General features: G+C 41.1%; 1 protein-coding gene across 1 annotated transcript in view; it reads left to right on the top strand.

Annotated features, from left to right (window-relative positions):
* Positions 1-22,877: 22,877 nt before the first annotated feature.
* Positions 22,878-23,596, top strand: part of SH3GL2 (SH3 domain containing GRB2 like 2, endophilin A1) — a 230,754-nt gene continuing 230,035 nt past the window's right edge. Inside the window, exon 1 of the mRNA XM_023197178.3 lies at positions 22,878-23,116. Coding sequence (XP_023052946.1) covers positions 23,072-23,116 — 45 coding nt within the window. The 5' untranslated portion in view covers positions 22,878-23,071. The remainder of the gene's footprint in view (positions 23,117-23,596) is intronic.

The raw sequence follows: 23,596 nt of genomic DNA, 5'->3' as shown, positions 1-23,596 counted from the left end.
GGGTTTTCAGGACACTTCATCTGCTAATTGTCAACAAAATACAGCTGAGGTTGCAATGTGTCAGTAAAAATGTCAAAGAGGAAGTCAGAGGGTCAAATCAGCTGGGGCTTGGCCCATTTACCCTAGGTGGTATTCTTAAAGACTCAGTGGTTCATTCTGCTTGGTAGCTTAAAGAGCCATTCAGTTTCAGAACCAAAAATGTGTGGGCCAGGAAGAAGGCCGTGAATGACTGGGGACAACTTGCCAGCGTCTCCCAGGCACACCAGTTCAGATAACTGGAAGTCCGGAAGCTCTCTCATATGCATCCAGTCCCGTAAGCAGCTCTTGGCAAGATTTAAAAAAAAAACAACTTCCCATTTGTGTCTCTTAACTGTAATGTTGCTTAAGAATCACGTGGTGCTTGTCAAAGTGCATACTCCTGGGCCCTACTCACAGACCCTTACATGCTACTTTCGGGGGCTGGGCCCAGAGACCAGCATTTTTACAGGCACACCAGGTATTCCAAAATGAGATGGTCTGTGGAGCACATTTCCAGAAATGCTGCCTTAAAGCCTTCCATGTGTCCCAGCTGTCTAATCACTGTATGAGGGTCCATGATTTAATCTATTTTCAAAGAAAGGGGTCTGGAAGTCGTTTTTCTCCTCCCACGTTCAATCTGTCATCTCCTTCTGCCACTCTGTTCTAACACTTCCCTTACGTTTGGGCCCTCTCCTCAAGCTCCTCACCAAAAGGCACTGTCTAAGCTGTCTAAGCATTTCACACGAGAGCTTCTGTGGTTACCACTGCTTAAGTTAAACCAGCCTCCATGAGGGTGTCCAGCAGAGAGGTGCACCTGAGGGATTAGGGCAACAACCTAGCTCGGTCCTCAGTTATCACAAAATTCCATTTGCCATAGGTGCCACCGTGAAGACCAAAGGTTAAGTCTTACACAGGTCTTCTTCTTTTGTTTCTTTAAAGCTTGAACTTTTTGCCAATATTTTTAAATGGGGGGAATTTCTCATAGACATCCAGATTTCTGGCTGTTCTTAGAATATCAGGTCTGGCTAGTTTGACCAGTTTCCCTAAGGGCAACAGTCAGCTGGGTTGAGGAGAGGCTGCCCTCTTGAGGCTCTGTACCAGCCTCACCAAGCAGAGGTGCATATTTTCTGAAGATACGGAAGCTAACACGTTGAGGCCTGCTCTTTCAAGGCCCTTGACCCAATTTTGTATTTGCAATTCTGTGTTGTTTTCTTAAAGGGGCCTCCACATTTCTGACTCCAGGAAACCCAGATCTGCGCCTGCAGCTCTGCTCTATGGACTCCCTACACTGAGGTCAAGGGCAGCTGCCATTTATCCTAAGACTTGCCAGTGGATTTTCTTTAAGTAGGGAAACATTTCTCTGAACCTGTGGGTCTACAGAAACAAACAAAAGAAGGCCTCAGATTTCATGAAGAAGGGGAGAGATCCTATCTGTTTGTGGATGTGATCTGGCCTGCATCCCTGGCCTTTGATTTCATGATCCATGGCTGCATCAAGGTCTCCATCTACAATTTATGATTCCTTAAATTCTATGGAGTTGGAACAACCTTTTTGTGCATAGTCCTGCTTGCTTTCTTCTCCATTTCTTAAAAGACATATTTAAATCCCATCAATTTAATTCTCATTTGTAAAGTGAGGCTAGGAATCACCATGGTGAAGAAAAAGAAAAAAGAGAATCTGCCCATAGGAAGAGAATGAGTTGTACATCTAGCTCTTTTGGGATGGGATGTGCTGTGGGAAAGGACTGGATCATTTCTGTAATTTTTAATGCAACTGTTTGCAGGCATGGCTAAATGCTCTCTGAGAACTCAATAGATACTCACTGATGATAAAACATGTATAAAACAGATTAAAGCATATGTTCTTCGGTTACCTTCTAGGGTGTTTTTTTGTATTGGTCACTGCTTGAACAGATCCTTCTATTCCACCATATTAGAGCTCTGTGGAAATACAAATATTTTTGTTGTAACAACATGATGTGATATTGGGAATTCAGTCATTACCTTTTCCCTCCCAAGATACTTTTTTCTTTACTTTGATACTTCTTGTGTTGTTCACAATGCTGTTTTAAAGCCTCATTTTTCACTCTTGAGACCGTTAAGGACTTGGTGATGTTTTCTGTGAATATATTTATTACTCAGGCGCCATGTCTCTGCTTCTCCCCGGGAAAGGAGGAAAAGTGGCATACATTATAGATCATCTGGCAGGGAGTCTTCCCGAATGATTTATTTGCAGCTTATTTTAACATTCTCCATTTGTACAGACTGTTAGTCTTCTCTTCTTTCTAGATAACATCTTATTAAAAGGAAACACCTGTTTAAACAGGTAAAAATAAGACTAAATCTAAACAAAAGGAGTTTTTGGTGAATGTTGTGTCTGCCATATCTACTTTCTAATTTTTCCTGCGTGGAAGTGGGCTGGGGGATGTGATTTATTACTCTGGGTCAGACCCATTAGCTACTTTTTCTACAGAATAATTGGGTGAAAGCCAGTGTCCACCAGGCCAGTGTGGTTTGTGGGTCATGACTGTAGAACTAGGAAGAGGTGGATTATTTTAGTGACATCATTAATAACATGAGCCTAATTTTTCAGTAACTTTCCATCTAGTTATAGTTTGTCTACTTAAATGTCAATCAAATTTTTTTTTCTATTTATTCCGGCCCCCTCTGTGACTGTAGCCCAGTTTTGAATCATTTCTAGTCCTAAGATTGTATTAAGATGATTCCAGAAGACTTGTGCCTTCAGATATCTAAAAGAATCAAACAGAAATCCTGAAAATCATATCACAAGAAAGGAAAATGATAGACCAATTACTCTTAGGAACTTAGATGCAAAAATCCTAAGCAAAATATTAGCAAATCTAATCCATCAATACATAAAACGTAAATATACAATACGATCAAGTTGTAGTTTTCCCAGGAATGCAATGTTATTCAGCTATCTGAAAATCAATCAACCACAGAATAAAGGAAAAAAAAATTGAACATATCAATAGATGCAGCAAAAATATTTGATGAAATTCCACCATGTTAATAATAAACCCTTAGCAAACTAGTAGTAGATAGGAATTTCTTAAATAGACTAAAACGTACCAAGAAAACAGCATAATAAACAGAGTACTTAATGAGAAAATATTGAAAACATCTTTCCGAGATTAAAAAAAGGAAAGGATGCTTGCTATTTCCACTGTTACAGTGCTGTAAGTCAAGGAAAAGAAATAAAACATTGGAAAGGGAACAGTAATTGCCCTTCATGCACCCCGTTTGCATACTAATGTTTGCATTCATAGAAATCCAAAAGAACCCTTAGATCAACTACTACAATTAGCAAACGGATTTATCAAAGCCATTGCATAAAATCTCAGTATGTAAATTATGCTAGCTCAAACAAATAATGAAAATTTGAACATGCCTAAAAATAGAGCTAACAAGAGATAAACCAGAATGCAGCATGGAGAGATAAAAGGGTGAAAAATACAAAGGAAAAGATAAAATACCTATAGAATAGAGTGAAAACGATCTAAGCTATGAGTAATTTTATTCCTAGAGAGAACGTGACAGAAACAGTACTAATTGAACAGATCATGGCTAAGAAATTTTCGACACTGGTGAAAGAAATCAAGACACAGACTAAAAGGTCCTACAAACTATGAATAAGATAAACAAAAAGAAATCCATACCTATGCATCACAATTAAATGGCTGTAAACAAATAACAAAGAGAAAAATCTTAAAAGCAGCCAGGGGGGTGGAGTGAATGAGGAGTGAAGACAAATTACCAAAATTAGAGTGAGCTGACTTTGTATGAAAAATAATGGCAGCCTGAAGATAATGAGAAAATATCTTTAAAGTACTTTAAAAAAAAGCCAACCTAAATTCTATTTTCATCCTCAAAAAAGCAATTGAAATGAAGACATTTTCAGATGAGCAAAAACAGTGGATTTATCACCAGCAAACCTATTCTTATGGAAACACCAAAGGATGTTGTTTAGGCAGAATAAAAATGTTAACAGATGGAAGGTGGGAGACCTAGCAAAAATGAAGAACAATAGAAGGGGAAATTTATGAATAAATCTACAGGAATATTGGCTGTATGAAACAATAATAAAAATGTCTTACAGACATAAGTCAGGAGTTGGGTAAGTGGAGTTAAATTATGCTAGAATCTTTGCATTGTCCAAGAGAACAGCATCAATAAAGGTGACATTCTAATCAGTTAAAAATATGTTTTGCAATATCAAGGGTAATTATTAAAAGAATAGAAAAGGATGCATTTGTAACTTTGAACCTAATATTAGAAAAAATGAAATAATAAACATTGAGTCCATCTAAAATAAGTTAAGAATCAAGAAAAAGAAACATAAATCAGGTAGAGCAAAAAAAAAATACACAGTAAGATTATAGTCTCAGACACAAGTACGTTAGTAATTACAATAAATATAAATAGACTAACTGCTTCAATTAAAGAAAAAGCATTTCAGAATGGATTGAAGAGATTTTATGAGGTTTGTAAAAGACCCTGAAAATATTAGAATTATAGAAAGGTGGAAATGCAAAAATCAAACAAAGCTAAACACACAGAACATTTACAAAAGTTCACCATATGCTGGTCCCTGAAGCAAATCTCTAGTATCAAAAGATTCAAATTAAACAGAGTATTTTCTAGATCCATATTGCAATTAAGCTACAAATCAATTACAAAAAGATATCTACAAAATGTTCATATACTTGGAAATTAAGCAGTATTATTTTATGTAACTCATGGGTCAAAGCAGAAATCATAAAATAAATAAGAAAATACTTTGAACAGAAAAATTATTTCATCTTCAAACCTTTGGGATACTGCTCAAACTATGCTTAGAAAGAAATTTATAACTTTAGATGTGATGGATGTCTGAAATATCAATTTGCTAACCATTTATTTCAAGTAGTTAGTAAATAATATCAAGTCAAATTTAAAGTAAAAGGAAGGAAATAATAAAGATAAGAGAAATTAATGACATAGAAAACAAATAAAAAATAGAGAAAATCAATAAGCCAAACATTGCCTATTTGAAGAACTAATAAATCTGAGAAACACCTGCTGAAACTGAGCAAGAAAAGGAAAGAGAAGTAAAAAATAATCAATGTCAGGAATGAAGAGAGCAACATCATCATAGATGTTAAAAATATGAAAATATAATTAACAACTTTATGCCAATATATTTGAAAATTTAGGCAAAATTTATAAATTCCTTGAAAATAGAACAGATATGATACAAGGGGAAATAAAATAGTTCTGCAACTAGTGAAGATAGTAAATGTACAAATTAAAAATCTACATCATTGCAGCGAGCTGAGATTGTACCACCACTCTCCAGCCTAGGTGACAGAGTAAGACTCCATCTCAGAAAAACAAAAACAAAGTGTACCTCAAAGAAAATTTTGGGCCTGATGCCATTAGTGCTGAATTCTACCATTCATTTTAGGGAGAAATAACACTGATATTATGTGAACTTTTTAAGGGAATAAGACAAGAAAAAACGCATCCAACATAATTTTTGAATCCAGTATAATAACTTAGATACCAAAGCCTATAAAGACACAATGGAAAAGGAAAATTATAGGTCAGTCTCAATCTTTACATTTTAATTTGTTTTAGAGACATGGTCTTATTCTGTCACTCAGGCTGGAGTGGAATGGTCTGTTCACAGCTCACTGCAACCTCAAACTCCTGGGCTCAAGCAATCCTCCCGCCTCAACCTTCTCAGTACCTGGGATACAGGCACATGCCACCACGCCTCTACAATTTTTTGTAGAGACAATTTTTTGTGGAGACAGGGACTCGCTCTGTGGCCCAGGATGGTCTCAAACTCCTAGCTTCAAGCACTGCTCCTGCCTCAGCCTCCCAAATTGCTGGGATTGCAGATGTGAGTCATGCAAGGCTCATCCTTGCATCCTAGGCCAGGCTTATCCTTCAACAAAGACAAATAGACTAACAGAGCAGAGAAAAATGTCATATGTCACTGATAAAGGAGTGGATTCTGGACTATATCTAGATTGTCTACAAATCAACAGGAAAAGACAACCCAATAGGAATATGGGCGATACATTTGAATGCCACTTTGCAATAGAGGATTTTCAAATGGTCAGTAAAAGTATGAAAAGATACCTACAACTTCATCAATAAGCAGAGGAATAAAAAATTAAATCATAATGAGATATGACTACATACCTGCCAGCATGGCCAATCAAAAAGACTGACGATACCAAGTTCCAGTGAGGATATGGAAAAAAAGAGACTGTCAAACACAGGTGTTTGATGAAAGTGTAAATAAGGGCAGCCATTTTGTAAAACTGGCATTATATTCTGGCATTTGGCGTTATATCTTAAAGTTGAACGTACACTATCCTGTGAATGAGAAATTCTACTCCTGGGTAAATACCCAGCAGGTATGCCTGCACATGTGTGCCTAAAGTGTTGCATACAAGAAAGTTTCAGCAGAATTATCATAATAGTCCTAAACCAAAAGCAGCACAAGTGTTCATCAATGATAGAGTAGAAAAATAAATTCCTACAGATGAATCCTCTGTATAGCAGGGGCCATGGAATTTGAGTTGGTAAAATAATAAATCTCAAAGTCAGCCGGCCGCGGTGGCTGACGCCTGTAATCCCAGCACTTCGGCAGGCCAAGGCCGGCTGATCACGAGGTCAGGAGATCAAGACCATCCTGGCTAACACGGTGAAACCCCGCCTCTTCTAAAAATACAAAAACGAAATTAGCCAGGCGTGGTGGCGGGCGCCTGTAGTCCCAGCTACTCAGGAGGCTGAGGCAGCAGAATGGTGTGAACCCGGGAGGCGGAGCTTGTAGTGAGCCGAGATCACCCCACTGCACTCCAGCCTGGGCGACAGAGCGAGACTCCGTCTCAAAAAATAATAATAATAATCTCAAAGTCGTTCATTTGATGCTGTAGATGAGCTTGGGTGGATAGAAATCACATCAATATGGAGATGATCCACAGCAGCAACTGCTCTTCACAAGAGCCATCTAGTGAAAATCTCTAAAGCACATGTGATCCACCCCAACAGGACCACCTCAACTCCTATTCTTGATCATGCAGGACCACCAGAAAGCTTCATTCTTGTATTTCATTGATTTAGCCCCTGGCAGAATTTTCTTTTCTAACTTGTATTTATTGCTTTTCTCTCTCCAGAAGGACAAGCCTCTGTCCTGGCACCCAGCTCTGAGGTAGGCAAAGAGACCTTAGAAACACAAAGAGCAAAGTTTAAACTCCAGCTGCATCTCTTACCAAATTGTAACCATGGGAAAAATTACTTATCTGTCCAAATTTCAATGTCCTTATCCATAACATGGGTATAATAACATACATATATAGCATACAGTTATATGAAGATCAAGTAATGTCTATAAAATTTCATACAAAGAAAGGTGCTCCAATGGTAGCTATTAGCAGCTTATGTTGATTCTGACTAGCTTCCATTTCAGCATACAATGATTTGAATGCTTATGTGTCTTCAGAATTCATGTTGAAACTTATTCCCCAATGCAACAGTGTTGAGAAGTGAGGCCTTTGAGAGGTGATTAGCTCATGAGGGGCTTCACTCATGTGTAGGATTAGTTCCCTCATAAAAGAAGTTTTGCATAGTACTCACCCTTTTTCCCCTTCTGCTCTTCCACCATGTGAGAACATAGCATTTGTCCCCTCTAGAGGATGCAGCAACAGACACCATCTTGGAAACAGAGAGCAAACCCTCACCAGACTCCAAACCTGCCAGCACCTTGATCTTGGACCCGGCCGCCTCTAGAAATGTGAGAAATAAATTTCTACTACATATAAATTACCCAGTCTGTAGTATTTTGTTATAGCAGCAGGAATGGACTAAAACAATGTGTTTGCACATTAACTCAGACCTTGTCTTTTCTCCTCACTGCTATGGCTAAGAACCCCAAGAGTGAATCAACTGGGTTCAAACTAAGCATAACTGCACCAGAAGAGTTGGGCACATATCCAGCTGACTGCTCGGGAAAGGCATTTGTGTGTCACCTGAATGAAGGCTGATTTTCATGGACAGCAGCCAGAGGGACGAAGAGGGAGGAACAAAGACGGCAGGGAGGATATCCAGGCAAAGAGAATGAGATGAACCTCTGGATTATCTTTTGAAAACGACTCTGATCTTGGGGCCAGAAGATACTATTATATGAGTGTTGATAGCCTTTCTGTACCTTGCCAGCCAGCCAGAATTTTCTTTACCTTCTTTCTTCCATCCTCTAAAAGGGGAGCTCTGTTTTCACTAGCTCAGTTATGAGGCCTCTGTGATGCAGAACCAGGCAATGTGCACAGAAGCACAAACTGGATTCTGGGAAAGGCAAAACAATAGGGGCAATTGGAAAAGGACAGTAAAGGGAGACAACAGGCTGGGCACTAGGGGAGAATTTTATTCGGCACTTAGAATTGGAGAAGGGAAGGAATTTGGGGGAAGCAACTGATGACCTCTTTGGAGAACACTGTAAGCGGCAGAGACAATCAAATAACCACAAAGTGGCAAATCTGCCTTGGAATTTAATTTGGAACCAGTTCTGTCGGACCTGGAGTTCATGCTACCAACCTCCATGCCCTCCTGTGACAGCAAGAGAGAGCCAGGAGCTTTTCAAAGACATGAGCAGGGTTATAGGTTACAGATCTGCATGGAGGGCATTTTGAGACACACAAATCCAGGCATGATTGTAGCTGAAAAGGAGCAAGGGGGAAGGGAAGCAACTAGAATTGCATTTTTCATCAACATTGCATTTCGTCCACTTTACATGGGTGGCTAATGAATATGCTGACTAGTGTTCTATGAAATATTTAGTATGTGTTAATTTTGTCTTTGTTTCAAGACTTCCTGATTTACTCTTACATGTTAAATTATTGAACATTTGAATTATAGAATTCTCTGAATACAAGTCTTTATTTCTGAGGATATATTCTACAAAATTGCCTCTGTGTACCAAATCTTTGTTATATATAAGCCAGCAATATATCTGGAATTAGCTTAATGCAATATATATAAAAGTCATAGATATACAAATAATTTTGCTGGGATGTTACCTTAAGCTTCAGATATAACCATAACCACAGTCACACATCATCTTTTGTAAGATAATTGTTTTGATTATATAGATTCCCACTGGAGGGAATTTAGATTACACCATAAATATAAACAAGATAAAAATTACCCATAGATCTTACCACTCAGAGATAATCATTCATATTTTAAAATATTTTCAGCTACTCCTTTTTTCATGCCTGGGCAGACAGTTATTATATATAATTGAAATTATTGTGGCTTTTTACTTTTATATACTGCTGTTGTTAATTAATACTAAATTCTGACAATTTTAAGATACCAAGAAATGTTCTTTAGAAATTTAATTTATAATGGCTATGCTCTATTCCCCACATGTGGATACATCTTAATTTATTTGAACCTTCCTTAATGTTTGAGTTTTAGCTTGTTTTCATTATTTTCCTATTATATCATGTTGCGATAACTATCTTGATACGGTACTGATATTTGCCTGAACTTTGGCTTTTATAACAACTTGATTGAGATCTAATTCACACACCATACAACTCACCCATTTAATGTGTACAATTCAATGTCTGTTAGTATATCCACAGCCTGGGGCATCTTTCACCAACATCCATTTTAGAACATTTTCGTTATCCCCAAAAGAAACTCCACCCCCTTTAGTCATCAACCCCCAGTTCTTCCGTATGCCCACCTGCACTGCAGACAACCATGAATCTATTTTCTATCTCTAAAGATTTGCCTAATTTGGACATTTTAAATAAATGAACTCATATGATATGTAGTCCTTCCTGACAGTCATCTTTCATTTTGCATAATTTCAAGGGTGATCCATGTGGTAGCATTTATCAGTACTTCATTCTTTTATTACCAAATAGTATGACCTGCATGGCTATACCACCTGTTACATATCCCTTCATCAGTTGGTGGATATTTGGATTGTTTCCGCTTTTCAGCTATTACGAAATAATGTTTCTATGAACATTCATTTACAAGTTAGTGTTGACAAGTTAAAACACAAGTTAGTGTTTTTATTTCTCTTGGATATATAACTAGGAGTGGAAATGCTGGGTCCTGTGGTAACTCCATGTTTAATCATTTTAGGAATTGCCAGACTGTTTTTCGAAGTGTCTGTGCCATTTTGTATTCTAACTAGAAATGTATAAAGGTTTCAGTTTCTCTACATCCTCACCAACATTTGTTATTATCTATTTTTTTAAATTATAACCATCCATTTGGGTATGAAGTATCATCTTGTGGTTTTGATTTGCATTGTCCTGATGGCTAATTGCCTGAATTTCTATTTAATTAAGACACTTTTTGGCTATAAAGTTACTGAACTAAGAGTACAATTTTTAAAAAGTTAATATGTAGTGCCAAACTGCTTTTCACTAATTGTGTGAATTTTACTCTGCCTGGAAGTATGTAGGTCACTTGTTCCATAAGATTTTCATGAAAATAAATATTTAAATGGGTATCACTTTAACACCCTTTCTTATGACCCTGGGTCTTTTCACATACATAATAATTATTTATGTAACTCCAGTGAGCTACCCATATTCTTTGTCCATTATCCTATGGGGTCTTAGTTTTTACTTTTTATTGAGTTACATACATTTCTTCTATTAGTCATATTTTTCATGAAGGATTTTAGTGTACATTTGTTTTGGAAATTTCTCTTAAAATAGCCCACATTCATCTTGAATAATTTTTGTTAAATAAGAAAAGTTTTTAAGTAAATTATTGCTATAAAACATCTGAAAAAGTAAAAATTTCAAATATTTCGGAGTCATTGTGATAACCAATCAGACCAATCGTTTCCAAAGAATTAAAAAATATTCAGAAAATTTAAAAATTCATATTTAATTATTTAAACAATACAAAATATTAGGCAAATGGAGACTAACTGAGACACAGCACTTTGATTACACGAGACACGTCCATGCTTCTCCCTGAATCTAATTGAAAATTAAAATATACTTTATATTCAATAAAATATAGGAATCAGAAATGGTAATTATTTGGGGGTTGATCCTTTTCATTTAGTTTCTTTGACACTTTAATAATATTTATGGAAATAACTGGAGTTTAAAAAATATGCTGTTCAGTGTCAATCTCTCAATGTTTACTTATATTTAAAAAAACTGTCATGATAAAATTGAGGGCTGAGCAGCCTATGACTTGTTGGTTTGCAAAATTCTTAAACAGAATTCGCCGAAGTATCACATGCATTCTCCGGCTAGTTGTGCTTCCAGAGGGTTAAGTGTGAGAGGTGAGATGTGTGAACACCAAACACCTTTCCCCCAGTTCTGCTTAAAAGTCAGAATTGCTCATAAGTGGATTACAAATAGCTCTAGTTTCCCTTTGCGAAGATCTGTGAACCCCAAATACTTACTGTTGAGTAGTTCTGAGTTCATAGACTTTTGAATTTAAGCACTGTCTTTTTAGGCCTAGTGAGTCTCCCCTTCTGTGCAGAGCTGGCTGGTTACTATGGCTGAAGCCAGAGGGGGCACAGAGTAATGTGGGATGGCTGACAGATATCATGTTCTTCTCTCTAAACTTAATGTGCTTCAGTGGCTGAATATTGATCCATCCAATAGGAGGAAACTGCCCGTAGTATGTTTAAATGTACCAGATAAGGAACGGAGAAGAAAGGTATGAGAAAATGTCCTATGTTGATGTATGTAAACATCATTGGTCTGGGGACACACATGTGTGATGGGAGTAATTTATCCCTTCTTGTTACTTTTTCTCCACAGTGGCATTAAATAAGGAAATGTACCAAGTGTCCTGGTGCTGCTGTCATTGGGAAGGTATCGTAACAAAATGCTAAGGAGTAAGATGCACTCCTAATAGGAGTCCTATGTTGGGCCTCTATCATGGGTTGAATTGTGTCTTCCAGAAAGATACTAAGTGGAAGTGCTAAACCTCCAGCACCCCAGAAAGTGACCGTATTTGGAAATAGGTTCATTGCAGATGCAATTAACTAAACCGGGATGAGATTACACTACAATTGGTTGGGCCCTTAATCCAATAAGGCTGGTTTCCTTGTAAGAGTGAAATTTAGACACAGATACACACAGAGAATAGAAGGCCAGAAGACAGAAGCAGAAATTGAGGTGATACATCTATTAGCCAAAGAATGCCAAAGAACACCAGTCATCACCAGAAGCTACAGGAAAACCATGGAAGAAGTTTTTCCTCCAAGTCCTCAGGAGGAACCCACCCTGCTGACACCTTGAGTTCAGACTTCCAGCCTCCAGAGCTGTTAGAGAGTAAGGTTCTGTTGTTTCAAGCAACCCAGTTTGTGGGCCTCTGTTACAGCTGCCGTCGCAAACCAACACAGGCTCCAAATCTCTAGCCAAACTGCTTAATAATTTTGCCTCAATTTCTTTATCTGTGGGATAAAATTTATAATAGCAGCTCAGAGTGAGGATCCAATGGACTTCTTTATAACAGGAAAGCTTCTATGTTTGGCTACCTGGGGCTTCTGGCCTTAAACCTTGCTCCCTTCCCTGCCAGCACTACTTCTGCAGTTTAGAGACAGTGGCTGTTAAACTGCAGTACACATCAGAATCACCAGGAGGGCTTGTTAAACACAGGAGGCCTGACCCCACTTCCAGAGTTGCTTATCCAGTAGGTCTGAAGTGGGGCCTTAATAACTTGGGAGTCTAACACATTCTCAGGCGGTACTGATGCTGCAGGTCCAGAGACCACATTTTGAGTACTATGGAATTTCACTTGGGGAAGATTTATGGGGAACAACGTAACAAGGCCAGCCTTTGAGGGAGTTCTGAAAGGGCGGGAGGCTTTGCATCATGCGTAGATAAGCCTTATTCTTGTCATCACAATGGTCTCAGCTACCCTGCCCTTCTCCTATGCTGTAACACATGGCCATTTATGCTATCTTATTGGCTACAGGTTCTTTTCCAATCTTCATTCTGAACTAGGACGTTATTTTCTTGCACATTCTGGGCTTGGACTTGAATGTCTACCTGTTTTCCATTTTGAGCTTCCCTGAGTGATGAGATTTGAGATCTGATCTAAAGTTAATTTTAGCATCCCTTTGTTTGACCTCCCCCATGAACCCTTTTCTTCATGACCTCTTCCTTCCTAACATATACTTTCTTTTCTAAAATTTCTTATGTATATTGTATATATATACATTTAATTTATTATATTTTAAGTTGTGGGATACATGTGCAGAATATGCAGGTTTGTTACATAGGTATACACATGCCATGGTGGTTTGCTGCACCCATCAACCCGTCATCTATAATAGGTATTTCTCCTAATGCTATCCCTCCCCTAGAACCCCAACCCTCAACAGGCCCCGGTGTGTGATATTCCCCTCCCTGTGTCCATGTGTTCTTAATGTTCAACTCCCACCTATGAGTGAGAACACACAGTATTTGGTTTTCTGTTCTTGTGATAGTTTGCTGAGAATGATGGTTTCCAGCTTCATCTATGTCCCTGCAAAGGACACGAACTCATCCTTTTCTATGGCTGCATAGTTGTCCATGGTGTATATGTGCCACATTTTCTTTATCCAGTCTATCACTGATGGGCATTTGTGTTGGTTCCAAGTCTTTGCTATTGTGAACAGTGCCACAATAAACATACGTGTGCAGGTGTCTTTTTTTTTTCTTTTTTTATTATTATACTTTAAGTTCTAGGGTACATGTGCACAACGGGCAGGTTTGTTACATATGTATACATGTGCCATGTTGGTGTGCTGTACACATTAACTCGTCATTTACATTAGGTATATCTCCTAGTGCTAACCCTCCCTGCTGCCCCCTCCCCACAATAGGACCCAGTGTGTGATGTTCCCCTTCCTGTGTTCAAGTGATCTCATTGTTCAGTTCCCACCTATGAGTGAGAACATGTGGTGTTTGGTTTTCTGTTCTTGCGATAGTTTGCTGAGAATGATGGTTTCCAGCTGCATCCATGTCCCTACAAAGGATGCAGACTCATCCTTTTTTATGGCTGCATAGTATTCCATGGTGTATATGTGCCACATTTTCTTAATCCAGTCTGTCCCAGATGGACATTTGGGTTGATTCCAAATCTTTGCTATTGTGAATAGTGCCGCAATAAACATACGTGTGCATGTGTCTTTATAGCAGCATGATTTATAATCCTTTGAGTATATCCCCAGTAATGGGATGGCTGGGTCAAATGGTATTTGTTGTTCTAGATCCTTGAGGAATCGCCACACTGTCTTCCACAATGGTTGAACTAGTTTACAGTCCCACCAACAGCGTAAAAGTGTTCCTATTTCTCTACATCCTCTCCAGCACCTGCTGTTTCCTGATTTTTTAATGATTGCCATTCTAACTGGTGTGAGATGGTATCTCATTGTGGTTTTGATTTGCATTTCTCTGATGACGAGTGATGATGAGCATTTTTTCATGTGTCTGTTGGCTGTATGAATGTCTTCTTTTGAGAAGTGTCTGTTCATATCCTTTGCCCACTTTTTGATGGGGTTGTTTGCTTTTTCCTGTAAATTTGTTTGAATTCTTTGTAGGTTCTGGATATTAGCCCTTTGTCAGATGAGTAGATTGCAAAAATTTTCTCCCATTCTGTAGGTTGCCTGTTCACTCTGATGGTAGTTTGTGCATGTGTCTTTATAGTAGGATGATTTATAATCCTTTGGGTATATACCCAGTAATGGGATTGCTGGGTCAAATGATATTTCTGGTTCTAGATCCTTGAGGAATCGCCACACTGTCTTCAACAATGGTTGAACTATTTACACTCCCACCAACAGTGTAAAAGTGTTCCTATTTCTCCACATCCTCTCCAGCATCTGTCGTTTCCCAACTTTTTAATGATCACCATTGTAACTGGCATGAGACGGTATCTCATTGTGGTTTTGATTTGCATTTCTCTAATGACCAGTGATGATGAGCTTTTTTTCATGTTTGTTGGCTGCATAAATGTCTTCTTTTGAGAAGTGTCTGTTCACATCCTTTGCCCACTTTTTGATGGGATTTTTTTTTTTTTCTGGTAAATTTGTTTAAGTTCTTTGTAGATTGTGGATATCGGCCCTTTGTCAGATGGATAGATTGCAAACATTTTTTCTCATTCTGTAGGTTGCCTGTTTACTCTGTTGCTAGTTTATTTTGTGGTGCAGAAGTTCTTTACTTTAATTAGATCCCATTTGTCAAGTTTGGCTTTTTCTTTTTATTGAGACGGAGTCTTGCTCTGTCACCCAGGCTGGAGTGCAATGGCATGATCTCAGCTCACTGCCACCTCCTTTGTATATGACTTACTTGGTGCTTAATCATACATTCACCTATGGAATGAGTTTTCATGTGGTGGTCACTCAGAGACTTTCCCATTGATTTGTAAACCCCTCCACCCCCGCCTCACTCTGATCATGTTCAGCTAGACTTAGGAAGCTAGGCCATCATTGATCCTCCAAAACACTTTAATTTCTTTTAAGTTTTACTAAATTTTCCAAAACTTTTCCACCCATTCATTCATTCATGAAATGTGGAACACCCCCTGTGTGCTTTCAGTGTATGCTCGGCATGCAGTGGTGAACAAAACCCAATGGTGCATGCCCTTGAGTTTGTAGAATAGTGAGAGAAGGGGGAGATACACATTTGAAAAAATCACATTAATACATGCAAAATCATAGCTGTGACAAGTGCATCAAAGGAGAGTAGTACTTAGCTCTACAGGACTATACTGGTAAAATTTGACACTGTTAGGAAGTTCAGAGAAGTCTTTTGAATGGAGATCTGAAGGGCATTCAGGGAATTAGCCTGGTGTAAAGTAGAAAACAATCAGGCAGAGAGAACAGTGTGTGCAATGCTTGGCTAGATGAAGGAGTGTGCCAGAGACCAACCTTTAGTGTGGGCATCAGGGTACATGAGAGGTGCTGGTGCTGTGTGGCTGAACAAGTGGGGAAGTGCCCAGAGCGCATAACGTTCTTAATGCTGTGTTCTCATTCTGACCAGATATGAGCCTTTGGGCATCTCACTTGTTTCCACTGGCTGCCCTCCCATCTGTCATCAGACTCCTCCACTTATGATGTGGACTTCATCCCTCTCCACCTTCTCACCAGTGCTCTGTCTCAGGGGAATAGGCACCCCAGGGAAATAGGCATCCCTTCTCCTTTCCCAGGTGACCTCTCTGTTTGGCCTTTCTTCCCTACTGCATTCTCCAGTGACTGCGCTCAGTGAGCCTCTAAGTCTCCAGTGTGACTTGTATCTGCAATGTAACTGGTTCCTTCCCTTTGTTCATTAACACACCCAGATGGCCCAGCTTAAGAAACAAACAAACAAACAAACAAACAGAAAACTTCCTATCAGTTCCTTTGTTATCCATGACCTAATGACTGGCTCCTCCCTTTTCATTGGTGGTAATGGGGTAGGGGGACAACTGCCTTTGCTTCTTCACTTCCTCTCTTCCCCTGACTCCTTAGTCAATTCTGCCTTAATAGAGAATTCTTCATTGTTAAATGTGTTCACTGGTCTTCAGCTTGAGCTTCGGATGGGATTTCCTCCCCCTTTGTAATACACTTTCCAAGTTAAGGGCATCTTAAGAGTTGCTGTCAACATTCCCCAATTCAACTGAATTCCATTCACAGAAAACTAGAAGTATTTTCTAGATCTTTGATCTAAGGAATTTCCTACTTGGCAAACTTGCTGTAACTGGACCTCAGAGAAAATTAATTTTCCTGAAAGGATAGCATTTTAATGTTAAATGTTTGAAATGTAGTTTTTAAGTGGTGCTTTATATTTGATTTGATGTCTTTGAAGTCGGCATTATATGTGTGGCCCAGAGAAAAATACAAGCTGAGCATGTTTAATAAAACAACTAATGTGAAAAACTGTTTTTCAAGGGGAAAAAGAAAAGCCTGAGCCAAATAAAGATGAATAATCTATTTAAATAGTTGTAAATTGTCGATTGTTTTATCCCTTCTTAAAGTGTAATTTTCTTTTAAAAACATAGTAAAGTAGGGCCAGGCTGGTGGCTCACACCTGTAATCCCAGCACTTTGGGAGGCCGAGGTGGGCAGATCACAAGGTCAGGAGTTTGAGACTAGCCTGGCCAATATAGTGAGACCCCATCTGTACTCAAAATACAAAAATCAGCTGGGTGTGGTGGCGGGCACCTGTAGTCCCACCCATTTGGGAGGCTGAGGTGGGAGAATCACTTGAACCCAGCAGGCAGAGGTTGCAGTGAACCGAGATTGTACCACTGCACTCCAGCCTGGGCAACAGAGCGAGACTCCGTCTCAAAAAAAAAAAAAAAAAAAAAGTAGTAAAGCAGAATAAATATATTATCAGTATTAGTTTCATATATAAAGCTGATAGAGAATATTGGAAGCTTGTACTCAGAGTTCTTAGTATTGTTGACAGGTTTATGCTAAATTAAATAATCTCTCCTTTCACACTTGGATTCTCTATAATCAAGAGAATGCATCATTTAGATGATGGGGTAACGTGTACACTGTGACTAAGGAAAAGCTTTTCTCTGTAAGGCTAACTAGCTACCAAAATAGCAACAGAATCTGGCCTTTTTTTTTTTTTTTTTTTTTTTGAGACAGAGTCTCACTCTGTTGCCCAGGCTGGAGTGCAATAGCATGATCTCGGCTCAGTGCAACCTCCTCCTCCCAGATTCAAGTGATTCTCCTGTCTCAGCCTCCCAGGTGGCTGGAATTACAGGCACATGCTACTGCACCTGGCTAATTTTTGTATTTTTTTTAGTGGAGATGGGGTTTCACCATGTTGGTGAGGCTGGTCTTGAAGTAGTGATCCACCTACCTTGGACTCTCAAAGTGCTGGGATTACAGGCATGAGCCACCGAGCCAGGCCAGAACTTGGCCTCTTTAACACAGAACTTTAACAGGCTGACTAGCCAAATCCTATGTTCAGGGTTAACAATATGCCTTCAACATCTCTAATGATAATATTCAGACAAGAATAGAATAAATAAGCCAATGGTAAAGATGCCCTAATAATTTGCCCTTAATTAAGATGATTCTTATTCCAGAAGTGCCACTGCTGTCTCAGAGTCCAGTTGCTTGGCATTTATTTACAAGCATTCAGATGTCAATTCTCAGGAGATTGGGAGGTTCGGACCCTGGCAGCCTGAACCATATCAATCACATAAACAAAAGGTTTGATTCGTAAATCAGAATGTCAATGTCTTGTAGGGAGAATTGATAATTTGCTAAAAGACTATATTCCTTGTCACTCAATCTGTCCACCCTTTTCTGAGAAGGAAGCCTAATGGAGTGCTTAGCAGGAACTATAGTTGCCTAAATATATGAGTTGCTAGACAAATAAGAAATGGATCTGAGATTAGAATATTATTGCAGGAAGGTGAAAGGGGATGTACCGCCAAGTGTTTTTGATTGCAAGCAAGAGAAAGCAGCGTTGGCCTGAGTGAACAAAGGGGAATTTATGGGAAAGACATTGGGAGCTGAATTGTCAGGAACCTGGAGAACTGGGCTTGGACCCATCGAGCAAGTAGTAACCATAACCACTGAACAATCTGCTCAGCCAGTCTCCCAGTCTTTTTGACCCTCTGCTGGACCCAGCTTTCAAAATTTAATCAGGCTTTTAAAACTGCAATTAGCCCATATCTAGCAGGTATTTGTATTATCTGTGAAGAGTTATAAAGACACTGCAAAGAGGTAAGCATCAGAGACTATATATGCATGTCTACAGTGCATATTCGACCAAACACAACACAATCAGGGCTGAGGCTTCAAAACTAAAGAGAGGACATGAGGGTAAAAGGATGGGGAAAGACTTCAAAGGAAAAACACTGCAAATGGGCACTGGAGGTGGCAGGATTTTGTGGAGACGTTAGAACTATTTCAAACTGGAATGGAAATAGTGACCATGGTACAGATGTAAGAGTTTAACATGAGTCACCCACTTGGTTAAGCCTTTTCTTCTCTGTGATTGGGTTAAAACGGTTTAGCTAAGTGAAAAGGAAGTTTTTGCAGGGAGAGGCCCCAGTACTTTGGAGGGAGGAGGGCTACATGGGAGAGAAGGAAAGGTGGGGAAGGTGGCCATCCCTGGCAGAAAGACCACACATCCACTTCAAAAGAGGTTAAAAAAAAATGCTTCTCTCTGTGTATCTGTTGGAGAGTGGGTGGTAGATGACAAAACTGGAAGCAAGGAAACAAAGATGGTCTTTCCCTTGATTTCTACTCTCTAGGAAAGGGCATGTTAGCCCTGCCCTAGCTGGGTGGGGGGTTCAATGCTACTGGTCTCATCCAAAGGCACAAAATCTTATGTTAAATGCCACTCACCCTGGAACAACTGTCTGGGTCATGCACAATCAAGGTTTTAGTATCTGGTGAAGGCTTTTGAACATCAGTTCCAATGTGGTCAGAAGAAAGCATCAGTGTCAATGATACATTGTTCATTCCTTTATTCATCATTTATTCATTCATTCATTCATTCCTCTTCTATTTATTAACACTGACTAGAGGTTCTACCCTGAATTGAGGCTAAAGGCTAGAGTAGAAAAAGTAAGGATAAGTCACTTCCTTTCATTGCCTCTGTTTTCTCATCTCTCAAATAAGAAGTTGGAGTTTAATGCCTTTGCTTTGCAATGTTTCTTGTGCTTAACGAGCTTACACATGAAGTCAGGAGTAGTTTGCCCCGGTATGAGCCAAAGGCACAGTGGCAGGGGTTGAAGCTCAGAAAGATGAATGCTGCTGCTTTTCCTCTGCCTCCTTGAAGCTAGGGACCCTCTGAAAGGTGCCAGGGATGCAGCAGCTCTGTGCAAATGAGAGGTCTGGTATTTGCCAGAAGCTTTAGCATAATGCAAGAAGAAATAGTGCATGAATGATGTGATGGGATTATTGCTGACCACGAATTTACTGCCCAATTAGTGAGGTGGTATTGTGTGGGGGTTTCATTTAATTGGGACTTTCCTGAGTGGATCTAGGTTTATTTAACATTTTACATTGATTTTTATCTCTGGAGACTAGGGCAGCATGCTGAATTACAACAACCTTTTACCAAACAAAGCTCTTCCTCATTGACTTTTGATTCCCCTTTCCCTGCATTGTGCTTCTGCATTTCTCTCCAAAGCCTCTATTGAAGATTCTTTGCAACGAAAGACGGCACCCATGTTTAGAATTGTTCAGTGTCTGGGGGTATTTATTCCTCTGTATTCAAGTAACAATAAATGTCCATAGGAAGATTTTTTCAAATTACTGGTCTGGAAACCCCTTGGGATTCAAGGTCCAGCCCATACACGGCTTGATACCTTCCCTTCTCAGTCCCAGCATCTCCTACCATGATGCTTGGTAGTACGAGCAGCTTAACAAATTTCTTCAAAGGTGACATCTCAAAGATCTTTAAAGGCATACATTGTGGCTTCAATATAAATGCTGGCTTTAGATGATACATCAGTCTGTTTTTATGCTGCTGATAAAGACATACCTGAAACTGGGCAATTTACAAAAGAAAGAAGTTTAACTGGACTCACAGTTCCACGTGGCTGGGGAGGCCTGACAATCCTGGCAGAAGGTGAAAGGCACCTCTCACATGGCAGCAGACAAGAGAAGAGAGCTTGTGCAGGGAAACTCCCGTTTTTAAAACCATCAGATCTCGTGAGACTCATTCACTATCACGAGAACAGTGTAGGAAAGATCTACCCCCATAATTCAATCACTCCCACTGGGTTCCTCCCAGGACACATGGAAATTGTGAGAATTACAATTCTAGATGAGATTTGGGTGGGGACACACCAAACCATATCAGATGAGGTGCAGAGGATGCCTGGGAGACTGAATCAATGGTTTCCAAAGGATTTAATGCCCTTAAGTAGTTCTTTTTCTCCCAAGGTAGTTTCTTTGAAGTTAAGCAGCATTAGACTTTAAGTTGGTGGATGAAGAACCAGGGAAAGATAGAAGCTGCCTTTTGTATAATGTAGGGCTCAGTTAAGTATTCAAAGTTCCAAGGAGGCGATTCAGGCCCCCATTTCACATCTTTCTTGGTTAGAGTGCAGAGCTCCTATCCATCCCAGGCCCTTCCACTTTGTAGATCAGGTGCTCTATCTTTTGGCAGCTTCAACCAAGACCTATCTTATGAAAACGTTTCATTGTTCAGATCAGGGACCCGGTAGTAAAAATTAACTATAAAATACTTTTTTTTTCTATTATGCAAGTAATTGGTAGCCTTTTAAAAATTGGAAACATAGAGAAAAAAGTTTATTCCTAACAACCAGAGCCTCAGTGGATTAAAATTACTCAGGTTTCTCACTGATGCTACATGCCCATTGAACATCAGCTGGGGACTCTGCCCTGCTTTAGTCTCACTCTGGATCCTGGCTGACAGACCACAGCTTTTTAGAATATTGTGGCAGAGGAAAAGAAAGCTTTGCAGCACCTCATACTCACATCTCATATTGCTTCTGCAGACGTGACAGTCACTTTTCCTCCTAACCCTCTAGTCAAAACTTGTAACCATGCCTCCACTTAACAAGAGGTTTGGAAAGTGCAATTCTGCCATGTAGGGAAAGGTATATGAACAGCGGTAAGGGCTACCACACTGGAGAATAGCTCCTTTCATCTGCCTCTCTCTGCAGCCTGTGTCCCTAGTCCATGCGCTCTACTGCTCCAGTGCCCACCACTGCTTGACTCTGCTTTGGTGTGTGTCAGTTCACATTATCAATAAGGACCATGACTAGTAGCTCTCTGGATGGAGGACCCTTTTGTATCAGGTGTTCACCCTGTGCCCAAGCTGCAGTGCCTAGAAGAGTGGGGGTGGGTCTGTGGTTCCTATCAGGCTGCAGGAGTTGTGGAGACAGGGAAAGTATTTCTAGGACTCCCATTTGGCCTTTCTGTCTCTACGCATCCTTGGCAATTTCTCCCATCTTGGCTTCTCCTTCTTATCATGTTGGTCCACATACGGGGACAGCGTCTAAGTTTTTTCTGACAAGCTCCTCAGTCCTAGAAAAACCAGACTTGGTTTAATACCAGAGCACAGAAGGCATTTAGTGCTGCTCTGCTCCCAAGTCATCTATCAGTTTCACTTTAGCCAGTCATGCCTCCTTGGTTACATATGAAGTATCTATATATAACTTCGTACCATGCTTTTTCACATTATATTTTGATTTTTATCGGATCAGAAATCCTAAATCCACAAGCATAACACCAAGTTCACATTTGGGCTTTTTCATTTCTGTAACCAGATGATTAAACGCTAGTTTGTAGTAAGACTTCAATTCAATTCTATTTATCTGTCCAGGCTTAAGGGTTCCTGTTCTTCTTTTTAAGTCATTAAATTGTATCAGACAAGGGGGAAAAACCGTGTGTGGCTTTCCCTAAGGTAAGATAGGCTTAAGGGATGTTGAAACTAGGGCAGAGAAATGTTTTCTGTGACCAACCAGGCAAGGCATAGAAGGCGCAATGACTTATTCATTAGTCCGGAGAGAAGGCGAATCCTTTTCGGGCTGCGGCTGCAGAGAGGCCAGGCTCAAAGGGGAGGAGAGCCGTCTGCAGGCAGCGCCGCAGCGGTCACCTGGAAGCCCAGCAAGTCACCTGAGTCGTGCGGATGCCTGGGCTGCCAATCTGCAGCGACCCGTCCGCAGCCCCTGGGGGTAGGAACACCAGCCCCGGGACAGGAGGACGTCCTTGGCCCGCTGACTAGGGATCCACCCGCGGGTGCCGCTGAGCCACATCCCCGCAGCAGGCGCCGGAGCCCAGGTACCGCGCGCCACAGCACCTGCTCGGGCGTTCCCGCGCTTGGGGCGGGGCTTCCCGCGTCCCCTTTAAGAGGCCGCGTCACCCGCCCTTGACGTCAGAGTGTCTCTCCGCACGAGCTCGCGTCCTCGTAGGCTCCGCGTCCTCCTAGGCTCCGCGCCCTCGCGCCCACAGCCCCGGCGGCGGCACGACCAGCGGCGGCCAGGCGAGCGCGCCGGCCCGCTCGGCCCTCCCGTCCCGCCCCGCCGCCTCCCTCCCGCACCGTAGCCGCCAGCGCGGCCTCCTGCACCATGTCGGTGGCCGGGCTTAAGAAGCAGTTCCACAAAGCCACTCAGGTAAGGCGCGTGGCAGGTGCGTCCCGGGGCAGTCCGGGGCGAAGCTGTTAGGGGCGCGCTCGGCGCTGGCCGTCCGGCCGTAGCTTGGGGACCTCGGCACCGCGCCTCGCCCGCGCCGGCCGCGCCCCACCTCGCAAGCCAAGGCGGCAGCTCGGGTCATCCTCAGGCTGGGCGTCCGCCCTCGGTTCCCCACCCCCGGCTTGGTGCGCGCTGCCTGCCCGCGGGTCCCCGGCGTCCCGCCTGGTTGCGCTGCTCGCCGCCCCCGCATCACCTCGCGCCCGTGTTGCAGGAAGGGGACCGCGGCTGCACTGCTGCCGCGGTCGCAGGTACCTGGGCGGCGCGGCGGGGGATTATATAAAGTCGCCTTTTCCCGGGTGACCTTGCGGAGTCGGTGCGCCCGGCTGTCCCGGGATGTGTTGGCGTGAGCGGTGGCCGTACTGGAGGTGGCGGCGCGGAGGCCGGCGGTCTGCGCTCCTCTCG

The sequence above is a fragment of the Piliocolobus tephrosceles genome, chromosome 14 (genome assembly GCF_002776525.5).
Source record: "Piliocolobus tephrosceles isolate RC106 chromosome 14, ASM277652v3, whole genome shotgun sequence".
Taxonomy (NCBI): Eukaryota; Metazoa; Chordata; class Mammalia; order Primates; family Cercopithecidae; genus Piliocolobus; species Piliocolobus tephrosceles.
This window is presented reverse-complemented; position numbering and strand designations above follow the sequence as displayed.